This window comes from Canis lupus, chromosome 1 (genome assembly GCF_048164855.1).
Source record: "Canis lupus baileyi chromosome 1, mCanLup2.hap1, whole genome shotgun sequence".
NCBI classification, from domain to species: domain Eukaryota; kingdom Metazoa; phylum Chordata; class Mammalia; order Carnivora; family Canidae; genus Canis; species Canis lupus.
Window position 1 is genome coordinate 109,139,141 of NC_132838.1, and position 12,158 is coordinate 109,151,298.

Sequence of the window (12,158 nt, forward strand, 5' to 3'; positions counted from 1 at the left end):
CTAAATAGCGCACCCACAGAACCACCCGGAGCTATTGGAGGTTGGAGCCTCTGAGAAATAGGATATGAGAATTAGGGCAGGCATCTTGACTCAGATTGATTTTCTTGAATCGCATGACCTCTGTGACCCCAAAACACTTACATTTTTTTTAAAACCCATAAAAAACACAAGCTTCCAGATCCTCTGAGGTTGCACTGAACTGCAACCTCGTGGGCTGGCAAAAATAAAAAAGCATGATGTGACCGTGCAGATGAGGGTTCAGGCAAACCCTCTCATGCGCCGCAGATGGGAAACATTCGTTGATATATTTCTGGCAAGATCCATTAAAATTCAATGGACACAGTCTTTGCGGTTCTGGAAACCCAGACTTGGAGCCAAAGATGTTAACTTTGGTTTGTTGTTGTTGTTGTTTTTAATATTTTATTCATTTATTCATGAGAGACACACAGAAAGAGGCAGACACAGGCAGAGGGAGAAGCAGGCTCCATGCAGAGAGCCTGATGCGGGACTCGAACCTGGGACCCTGGGATCACGACCTGAGCTGAAAGCAGATGCTCAACCACTGAGCCACCAGGCATCCCTTAATTTTGGTTTTAAAGACAAAATATGGGGGATCCCTGGGTGGCGCAGTGGTTTAGCGCCTGCCTTTGGCCCAGGGCGCGATCCTGGAGACCCGGGATCGAGTCCCACGTCGGGCTCCCTGCATGGAGCCTGCTTCTCCCTCTGCCTGTGTCTCTGCCTCTCTCTCTCTCTCTGTGTGTGACTATCATGAATAAATAAATAAAATCTTTAAAGATAATAATAATAAATAAAGACAAAATATGGGGGCAGCCCGGGTGGCTCAGCAGTTTAGCGCCGCCTTCGGCCCAGGGTGTGATCCTGGGGTCCCGGGATCAAGTCCCATATCGGGCTCCCTGGGTGGAGCCTGCTTCTCCCTCTGCTTGTGTCTCTGCCTCTTTCTCTGCATCCCTCTGTGTCTCTCATGGATAAATAAATAAAATCTTTAAAAAAATAAAAAATAAAGACAAAATATGGGATGAGCACTGGGTGTTCTACCAAATGTTGGCAAATTGAATTTATTTATTTATTTTTATTTATTTTTAATTTTTAATTTATCTATTTATTTTTTAAAGATTTTATTTATTTATTCATGAGAGACACAGTGACAGAGAGAGGCAGAGACACAGGCAGAGGGAGAAGCAGGCTCTACGCAGGGAGCCTGATGTGGGACTTGATCCCAGGACTCCAGGATGATGCTCTGGGCCAAAGGCAGGCGCTAAACCATTGAGCCACCCAGGGATCCCCAGCAAATTGAATTTAAATAAAAATTTTTGTTAAAGCATCCAACTATTACAGTGGGGGAATAATGGGTAATTATACTTTGTCTATTTTTCCATATTTTCAAAATTTTACAAAATAAAAGTTTTCATCATTATAAAAAAAAAAATAAAGACAAGATATGGAAAACAACCAAAATCTCCATTGAGAGGGAGTGGACCCTCACGGTAGACTATTACGAAGCTGATAAAAAAAAGAAGGAGGGGGATCCCTGGGTGGCTCAGCGGTTTAGCGCCTGCCTTCGGCCCAGGGTGTGATCCTGGGGACCCAGGATCGAGTCCTACATCGGGCTCCCTGCAGGGAGCCTGCTTCTCCCTCTGCCTGTGTCTCTGCCTCTCTCTCTCTCTCTCTCTGTGTCCCTCATGAATAAATAAATAAAACCTTAAAAAAAAAAAAAGAAAGAAAGAAGGAAGGAAGGAATTCCCTTGAAATACACAGGGATTAGAACAGTTGGGTGGCTCAGCAGGGAGGCATGGAGCCTGCTTCTCCCTCTGCCTATGTCTCTGCCTCTCTCTCTCTCTCTGTGTGTGTCTCTCATGAATAAATAAAATCTTTTAAAAACAAAAACAAATAATACATCCCACGCAGATGTAAATGTAAAGAGCAGAGCACAGGGCTGGGCATGCAGTAAGCGCTCAATAAATACTGGTTAATAATACTCTACGTTATTCATGAAGAAAGCAAGATGTAGGCTAATGTGTAGACTGTACTTCTATTTGCAAAGGGGAGAAAGGACATAGATATGTCACATGCATTGAGCGCCAACTGTATGCCATGCTGTAAGAGCCTTCCGTGTGTTATTTAATTCTCTCAATGATCTTAAGATGTGGGATCTAATTCTGTCAGATTGTTACCCAACCTCCCATCTTCAACATAAAGAGAAGGAAGCCCAGAAAAGCCGAGCCTCCTCATCTATGACACAGGAGAGGCAGGATTTGAAGCTTATTTCAATTTGCCCCCATGTCAAACTACTCCCTGCACATCTGACCTTGAGCACCAGCGGACCGTTTCTGGAAGCATCCAACACACACTTGTGCCCAAAGTTGCCTCCAGGGGCTGTGGCAAGGAGCCCGAGGCCCCAGGGCTGGGTGGGGAGAGCGACTTTTCACTGAATACCCTTCGGCATTTGGGACCATCTGATGGAAAGGAAAAGAAGTCGAAGCCAAATAGTTGGCGTCTCAAAGTCCTGTGGGTCCCGGCCAGGTCTCAAAAACGGGTGAGGCAATGCCAAGCCCCTCCCTGGGCAGCTAATGTGTCCTCCGTTTCCTCTTTCAAAAAAGATGAAGCAAGACAAAAACGTCTAGCGAGGCAGGTACCAAATCACAGCCGTGCCTCTCTCGAACCCAGACCTGGGGGCACAGGTGTGCACGGGGGGTCCCTCCCTGAGCCCAGACACAGTCTCCCTCTGACCCCCAGAGAATCCGTGGGGGCAGCCTGGGTCTGCCACCAACCACTGAGGGACCCGGGCCATCTGTGCTCCTGCCTGGGTCTCAGTTTCCCTGTCTGTACGGTTTAGAACATCTGAATGTCCCAGGGAGTCCCTATCTTTCTCCCAAGCCGGCTCCTTGCAGCCCCCGGACCTTGGCTCCTGCCGTTCTGCTGCCTGCTGCCAGAAAGACCTCTCCTGGATCTGACCGTTTGAGGAAGGGTGTCATCTAATCAGACCCAACACACGGGTTTCCTGCCCTGGGGACCTTTGGGATCCCAGCCGGATGGCATTGCTGCGACTCTATAATCCCTTGACCACCTTCCTTCTTAGCTGCATCCGCCCCCCACCAGGTCCAGAGGGGAGGGTCGGAGGGGAGGAGGGGGAGAAGTGGAGGTGGAGAGATTAAGGAGGAAAGGGGGAAAGAGTTGGAAGGGGAGAGGTGGGCAGGAGAGGGACCAGCAAGGAGTGAGAGGAGGGAGATGATGCCTGGGCCCCCCATCCCTCTGGGGAACTCACCATGTTCAGGTCTCCCGGGATCCCTGCTGATCAAAGGTCCCTCCTGCCCACACACTGTGGTTTTTAAGCCCCAGGGGAGGGTGCAAATCGCAGGAGGAAATGACCAGCCTTCCCCCTGTGGGGCTCTCATTGGTCTGCGTACTGGGCACCCCATCTGGGGCTGCTTCCGTGGGGCACTCGCTCAGAGAGCGCTCTCAACACCTCCTTCCAGTCAGAGGAGGGAGGCTGGGCTTGCAAAACTGTGGAAGTCCCTGGCCCGAGGAGGGTGGAATCCAGATAGAAGAGCCCCCACCTCATCCTGTTCTAGGCTCGGCACCTCTCTTGGGCTCAGTTTCCCCACTTGGGACTTTCTAGGGGCCCCAGCAGCTGCAGGAAAGCTCAGAGATCCAGCTGGCTCAGACTCCCTCTGGGGTTCTGGGGAGCAGGGATTTGAGCCCCAGCCTCCCGGCCAGGTTGCCCTGAAACCCAGAGAAGCAAAACAGGTGTGCGGAGGTGGCCCAGCCGCAGGGACCAGGGACCGTTAAATCCTCCTTCCTTGGGTTTTGAAGTTGGCACCCCCTGAGCCACAAGCATCCCTTCCGGCTTCATTCTGAGTTCTCTCGAGACATGTTGGAGCCTGGGGCTAGGAAGGATCCTATATTTATTTGTTTGCTGTGGCTGCTGTAACAAAATGCCACAAATGGAGTGGTTTAAAACACCAGAAGCAGGGGGTGCCTGGCTGGCTCAGCTGGTAGAGCTATGCGACTCTTGATCTCTGGGTCACGGGTTGGAGCCTCACATCTGGCAAGGAGTTGACCTATAAACAAACACAAACAAGTAAACAAACCCAGAAATGTATCCTTTCCCAGATTTGAAGCCAGGGGTCCGAAATGAAGGTGACAGTAGGACCGTGCTCCCCACAGGCACTAGAGGGGAATCAGTTCCTGCTCCTTCCAGCTTCCTGTGACCCCCAGCATTCCTTGGCTTGTGCGGTCACTCCAATTTCTGCCTCTGTGGTCACATCTTCCTCTCTCCTACTGTGTGTCCCCAACTCCCTCTGCTTCCTCCATACAAGGATCTTGTGATTCTATTTTAGGTCCCCCTGGATAATAAAGCATAACTTCCCATTTCAAGATCCTTAACAGAAATGCAAAGTCCCTTTTACAAATAAAGTCAAGCAGTGGGTTCTAGGAATTAGGGTGTGGACACCATCAGAAACCTTTTTTCTTTTCTTTAAGATTTTATTTATTTACTCATGAGAGACAGAGAGGCAGAGACACAGGCAGAGGGAGAAGCAGGCTCCCTAGGGGGAGCTGGATGCGGGACTGGATCCCAGTACCCGGGGATCATGACCTGAGCCCAAGGCAGATGCTCAAGCACCGAGTCACCCAGGCGCACCCATCGGGAACCTTTCTTAGCCTACCGCGAGGAGCATGGTTGTCAATGAGCACAGAGACAGGCTCGTTTTTCCTGTGCTCCGCCAGCAGCTCCGGAATATAGCACCCAGGTCTTTCCTTCCACAAACATCATTTTCTACAGCACCCTTCAACCTTGCAAATATCTAGCTTTCTTTTCGCGACAAAGGTAATCCATGAGCACTGCAAATATCTGAATAATGCAGAAATGCACTACGTCTACCAAAATTTTTTTTAAAAACTAAAAAGTGACCAATCTCCATTCCAGCCTTCTGAAACTCCTATGGAGTTTGGAGTGTGTTCAGCTAGACTTTTACAAGGGTGATATCTGCGTTTGGGGACAGACACGCGGGTGCACAATGTTTCACAAGTTGTGGTCGCTGCTAAATGGATTTAGAGGGTAAATTTGTGAGGGTTTGGTGCTGGTTGAGAGGCGGTGTTGTTATACTGACTCTGACCTCAAGGCGGCGCTCAGCTAGGAGAAACCCTGAAAGCCAGGCCACACCCCCTTGATGTTTTTTAAATTTTTATTTTTTGGATTTTGAACGAAAGTTGTGTATTGTCTTAAATTATGGGTTCTTTTATTTTTAAGATTTTATTTATTTATTTATTTATTTATTTATTTATTTATTTATTTATTTGAGAAAGAGAGAGTGCAAGCCAGGGGGAGGGGCAGAGGGAGATGGAGAAGCAGGCTCCCCGCTGAGCAGGGAGCTCCACCAGGGGCTCAATCCCAGGACTCTAGGATCATGACCTGAGCTGAAGGCAGATGCTTAACCGCTTGAGCCACCCAGGCACCCCAGATCATAGCTTCTTAATGTTTGCTATGCCTTGGTGAAATTATGAACTTCTCAGAATTCTTTTTTTTTACAACTTTTTATTTTGACGTAATTCCCGACTTACATTGGAAGCTGGCAAGAAGAGTAAAACCAACTCCTGTACGCCCCTGACACAGACTCACTCCTTGTTGCATTTGTCCCATGTGCTTTATTTAGTATGCTCCCACTATATGCTTGGGGGTTGGGGGGTAGGTGGGTAATCACTCAGAGTTGTCTAGAAAAACAGAACGGGGCACCTGGTTGGCTTACTTGTTTAAGCATCTGCCTTGGGCTCAAGTCATGATCTCAGGTCCTGAATCCAGCCCCTCATCAGGCTCCCTGCTCAGTGGGGAATCTGCTCCTCCCTCTCCCTTTGCCCTTACTCATGCTTCCTCTCTCTCTCTCAAATAAATAAATGAAATCTTGAAAGAAGAGAAGAGAAGAGAAAAGAAGAATAACAGAAACAATAGGATAAAGAGGGGCCCTTGGCTGGCTTGGTGGGTGGAGCATGTGACTCTTCATCTTGAGGCTGTGAGTTCGAGCCTCTGGTTGGGTGTATTTAAAAAAATAAAATCTTTAAAAAAGAGTAGGATGGGGATCCCTGGGTGGCTCAGTAGTTTAGTGGCCCCCTTTGGACCAGAGCATGATCCCAGAGTCCCAGGTCAGGTCTTGCATCAGGCTCCCTGCATGGAGCCTGCTTCTCCCTCTGCCTGTGTCTCTGCCTCTCTCCCTCTCTCTCTCTCTCTCTCTCTGTCTCTCTCTCTCTCATGAATAAATAAAATCTTTAAAAAATATAAATAAATAAATAAATAAATAAATAAGAGTAGGATGGGGGTGGTGCCTGGATGGGTCAGTTGGTTAAGCACTAACTCTTGATTTTCATTCAGGTCTTGATCTCAGGGTTATGGGATCCAGCCACACCTTGGGCTCTGGGCTCAGTGTAGAGTCTGCTTGTGTGTGTAAATGAATGAATGAATGAATGAATGAATAAATAAAATTTTAAAGATAAGAAAGGGGGCAGCCCAGGTGGTTCAGCGGTTTAGCGCCACCTTTGACCAGGGGCGGGATCCTGGAGACCCCAGATCAAGTCCCTCATCGGGCTCCCTGCATGGAGCCTGCTTCTCCTTCTGCCTGTGTCTCTGCCTCTCTCTCTCTCTCTCCCTCTCTTTCTCTCTGTCTCTCATGAATAAATAAATAAAATCTTTTAAAAAGAAGAAGAAAGAAAGAGAGAGAGAGAGGGAGGGAGGGAGGAAGGAAGGAAGGAAGGAAGGAAGGAAGGAAGGAAGGAAGGAAGGAAGAGAGAGAGAGATAAGAAAGGCTCCTGGGTGGCTCAGTTGGTTAAGCAGCTCTTGATTTCAGCTCAGGTCATGATCTCAGGGTCCTGAGATGTAGCCCTGCATCCAGCTCTGTGCTCAGCGGAGAGTCTGCTGGAGATTGTCTGTCTGAAAAAAATAAATATGTTTTTAAAAATAGGATAAAAAACAAGGGGAGAGGAAGGAAGGGATTTGTCTTAATAAACTGGCTCATGCAATTGTGGGGGCTGGCAAGCCTTGGGAAACTGACACCAAAGGTCTATATTTACATCTCCGTGTCCTATCTTTGCATTTTTCCCCAGAGTCCCGTGGGCGTAGCTGGAAATCCCATGCCTCTTGACCACAGTGCAAGCAGGAAATGTAATACTGATATCATCCTCAGTCGTCTTGCAAATTTTTCCAGTTGTTCCAATAAGGTGATTATCAGTTTTGCTTTTCGAATAATGTTTTTATAAATACATTTTAAAATACCTTTTTCCCCCCATTTTGACCGCGTAATAAGTCCATTCTTAGCTTGCAACTTGTTTATTTATTCATTTCTCTATTGGTGGAATTAGGTAGTTTCCAACACTTTTATTCATACCACAATGTGCACCCTCACACACACATCCTGGTGCCTGCATACAGGCATTTTTTAAAAGATCTTATTTATTATTTATTTGAGAGAGAGAAAACAAGCAGGAGGGAGGGGCTGAGGGAGGGGGAGAAGCAGATTCCCTGCTGAGCAGGGAACCGCTCAATCCCGGGACCCTGACTGAGGTCATGACTTGAGCCGAAGCAGCCGCTTCAGCGCCTGAGCCCCCCAGGTACCCCCATACAAATATTTCTTTTTTTTTTTTCATACAAATATTTCTTGCACATAACCCTCCACAAGTGGAAACACAGGACAGAGGGGGCGTACAGCATTCTCAATGTCCGTGTTTCTCCAACCTCCTCCTCCAGACCCAGACCCGTGCTGTCCTCTGCAGCGGCCTCCAGTCACATGCACCTGCCTGCTGAGTAACTGAAATGTGGGGAGTATGAACTGAGGTGTGCCGTGAGTGTAACACACACCCCAGATTTCAGACTTACTGTAAAAAAATAAAAATTAAAGATTGTAAAAGGTCTCGATATTTTTTTAAAGATTTTATTTATTTATTCAAAGACACAGAGAGAGAGAGGCAGAGACACAGGGAGAGGGAGAAGCAGGCTCCACGCGGGGAGCCCGATGTGGGACTCCATCCGGGGTCTCCAGGACCACACCCGAGGCTGCAGGCGGCGCCAAACCGCTGCGCCACCGGGGCTGCCCGGTCTCAATATTTTTAACATTGCATTACATGCTAAAATAATATTTCGGGGATACCTGGGTGGCTCAGTCAGTTGAGCATCTGCTTTCAGCTTAGGTCATGAGCCCAAGGTCCTGAGATTGAGCCCTGTATCAGGCTCTCTGCTCAGCAGGGGGTCTGCTTCTCCCCTTCCCCTCCCTTTCCCCTCTCCCTCCCCCTGTTCATGCCCCCCCATCTCTCTCTCAAATAAATAAAATATTTTTTAAAATAAAATAAAATACACTCTATACCTGATGTGGGGCTTGAATTCACAACTCTGAGGTCAAGTCACATGCTTTACTGACTGAGTCAGCCAGGCACCTCTCTCTTTTTTTGGGGTGGGGAGGGGGAGAGAGAGAATCCCAAGCAGGCTCCATGTGCAGTATGGAGCCAAGGTGGGGCTGGATCCCACAACTCCAAGATCATGTCTGGAACTGAAATCAAGAATTGGACACTCAACCGACTGAGCCACCCAGGCGCCCCTCAGCACCTCTCTTAACACATCTTAACAGGGAAGGGGTAAAGAATTAGGGACACGGTCGACCAGTCCTTTCAAGGTGAGACTCTGATGCAGCACACTTTCTTCCTACTCAATAGCCCATTGGCTGGAATGCAGTCAGATGGCCACACCTGTTACAAGGGATGCTGGGAAAATCAGCTGTGAGCCAAGTGTCCCCTGCATCTTGCTAAAACTCCCTTCCAGTGGATGAATGGGAAAATACATTCTAGAAGACAATTAGAAGTCAGTTACTGGGACGCCTGGGTGGCTCAGCGGTTGAGCGTCTGCCTTTGGCCCAGGGCATGATCCTGGAGACTCGGGATCCAGTCCCACATCAGGCTCCCTGCATGGAGCCTGCTTCTCCCTCTGCCTGTGTCTCTGTGTCTCTCATGAATAAATAAATAAAATCTTAAAAAGAATAAAGAAGTCAGTTACAATCAGCATTCAGAAGGGCAGCTTTAATTTTAAATATGATGGGCTTATTTACTATTGCTAAAATAAGAAACCTAGCCGAGGATGGGAGTCCTCTGGGTCTCCATTAAGTCCATGGGAAGATCATGTGAACCTTGATTTCCCAGTCATGAGTTCAAGCCCCATGTAGAGTGCACAGATTACTAAAAAAATTAAAAATTAAAATTAAATAAACTTTAAAAGAAAATAAATCTAGCAGAGGAAAATGTGTGAGAGAAGGATGAGCTCAGTGATTTTCTTCTGGTTGGCCAAAAAAAATTCACACGTAACTATGTATTCCAGAAAACAAGGATGTCAATTCAGATCAGGGCCATGTACTAGTAAAGCCACACAACTGCCAGATGCAGGAACAGCCCACAAGGCTGGCCTCACTTCTGATTCTGGAAACTGTTGTCCTCATAGCTACCATTTGTGACATGGAAAGGAGAGAGACTATAGTCCACCAAAGGAAGAGATGGACTCTTGGGGCAGAGACCAGGAGAGCTCTGTACTCAGTTTCTCCTTATCCTCCTCGCACAGAGACATGGACAGCTCTTTCTCTGCAATAGCGTTGACAATACAGATGGAGCATCATCTACCAGGACTTACCCAGGCTCTAATGTCCAGCCTATGCTGGGCCTTGGTCACATAGACCTGGTTGGTCACCAACATGGCTGATCTGAGTCTCCAGCCCCTCTGGAGTCTAGCTGATTGATACCACAAGACCCAACCCCCCCACACACCTTAAATCACACTGATAGACTATTGGGAGTAGCCCAAGGCTCCAGATAAACCAGGACACTTTCATCAGGCAGGACATTCCAAGGGTTGCAGTTACCTCCCAGGGGCAGAGGAAAAGGCTAGAACTCTCTTTGGACAAGATTAAATTTTTTACTACATAATAATCGATCAGGGGCGCCTGGGTGGCTCAGTGGTTGAGTGTCTGCCTTCGGCTCAGGCCATGATCTCGGGGCCCTGGGATCGAGTCCCATGTCGGGCTCCCTGCATGGAGCCTGCTTCTCCCTCTGCCTGTGTCTCTGCCTCTCTCTGTGTGTCTCTCATGAATAAATAAAATCTTTAAAAAAAATAAATGATCGATCATAATGACAGACTTTTTAGGGGTTGAAAGTTACTTACAGAGGACATAACAAAATCTGAAGTTTAGGTGTCTTATAAGATTCCTTCATTATAAACAATATCTATAGGGGCATTTTTATGACAAAGAATCATATCTCTTTTCCTGAAATTATGGAGGAGGGAGAAAGGACTTTTTTTCCTGATCTTGCTGAGATTTGTTCTTACCAGTAGTTAGAAAGACCTGCGGTTTCAAAATAAAGTACTGGGGGTGGGGGTGGGGGGCATCTGGGTGGCTCCGTGGGGAGCCTCCTTACCCCTCTGCCCACTGCCTCCTCCCCCACTAGTGCTGCACACACTTTCTCTATTAAATAAATAAAATCTTTTAATAAAAACAAAAATAAGCACTGGGACTCTTACAGTTTGCTGAGAGAAAAAAAATGTGGTAGTAGCCCTGACAGCTCAGAGAGTGCAAGAAGATATATTACGTATCTCCAGCACAGGATTTGTACCTAGACTCTAAAAGAATTCTTCATACAGGGGCACCTGAGTAGCTTAGATGATTGAGCGTCCGACTCTTGATTTTGGCTCAAGTCATGATCTCAGGGTCGTGGGATCGAGCCCCAAGTGTGGCTCCCCATTCAGCGTGGAGTCTGCTTGAGAGTCTCCCTCTCTCTCTGCTCTCCCTGCCACCAACAGTCTCTCTCTCTCTCTCTCTCTCTCTCTCTTAAATAAATAAATAAATCTTAAAAATTTTTTTGAGGACAAAACTAGACTTTGGTGTCATAATCCAGGATAGAGGTTTGTCTTGACAGGTAGAAAGCTGCAAGGGGCCCTGGGGCCGAGGGGTCCTGGGGGCTGGAAGCTCACTTTTTCTTGATCTGAATGTCAGTTCCACAGGGACGTTGATAATCCATTAAACTGCACCTTCACGACTGTTGAACATTTCTGTCTGTATATTATATGTCAGTCAAAAGTTTTGAGGGTTTTTTTTTTTTAAGATTGTATTGATTTGAGAGAGAGAGAGAGAGCCCAAGCAGGGGGAGGGGCAGAGGGGGAGGGAGAAGGAGGTTTCCCTCTGAGCAGGGAGCCGGATGTCGTAGAGCTTGAACCCAGGACCCTGGGATCATGACCTGAGCCCAGGACTGAGCCACCCAGGCACCCTGCATGTTACTTTGTATCTGCATTTCCTAGTGTCTGAAGGTGGCTGGGCCAAGCATGTGGCTGAGTGGCTGAGGCCACCAGGCCCCAAAGAGAAGTAGCCTCCTGGCAGCCGCCACAGGAAGCCCAAGGCCAGACAGATGTTGGCCATCTGAGGCTCCCCTGAGGTGACCACTGTGTCTTGTAAGACAGGATGTGGTGTGCCCATCTGTGGCAGTGGTTGGGCCCACACGATCTTCTGACCCTGGCCACACTGACTCCCAGAATTTCCAGGCCCTGGTGAGCCTGAGAACCAGGCAGCGACAGGGGGCCTCAGACGGAAGCTGGGAGGAGGAAGCCAAGGGCAGCATCAGGCAGGGGACCTCTGGAAGGACGAAGGAAAACATTACCACATGCTTCACAATCACCAAAGCAGGTTACAATGAGACGTGCTAGCCCTGGCAGAGGACAGAACGGGAGCTTACATGATAATTAGTATGCTGAAGTTTCTAGAAGTTTCTAATTCTAAAATAGCACATATATGAAGAGTATGAGCATCTCTGATCCTAAAATGTCAGTCCTAAGTAGTTTTGTTTTGTTTTTAATTTGTGTTCATTTATGTTTTTTTTAAATATTTTATTTATTTATTTATGATAGTCACACAGAGACAGAGAGAGAGGCAGAGACATAGGCAGAGGGAGAAGCAGGCTCCATGCAGGGAGCCCGATGTGGGATTCGATCCCGGGTCTCCAGGATCGCGCCCTGGGCCAAAGGCAGGCGCCAAACCGCTGTGCCACCCAGGGATCCCTGTATTCATTTATTTTGAAGTTAATACAACACAACCCACTCTTTAGGGTGTACAGTCCTATTAGTCTTAACAAAA

General features: G+C 47.7%; 1 protein-coding gene across 3 annotated transcripts in view; it reads right to left on the reverse strand.

Moving 5' to 3' along the window:
• C5AR1 (complement C5a receptor 1) overlaps positions 1-12,158 on the reverse strand; it is a 45,073-nt gene that overhangs the window by 13,179 nt on the left and 19,736 nt on the right. Inside the window, exon 1 of one of the 3 annotated variants that reach the window (XM_072773689.1) lies at positions 3,284-3,440. The exons of 1 other annotated variant lie outside the window; for it this stretch is intronic. In XM_072773689.1, the coding sequence (XP_072629790.1) occupies positions 3,284-3,286 (3 nt within the window). In that variant the 5' untranslated portion in view covers positions 3,287-3,440. Of the gene's footprint in view, positions 1-3,283; positions 3,441-12,158 lie in introns of those variants that run through there. One more of the 3 variants, XM_072773679.1, reaches the window with a different exon arrangement.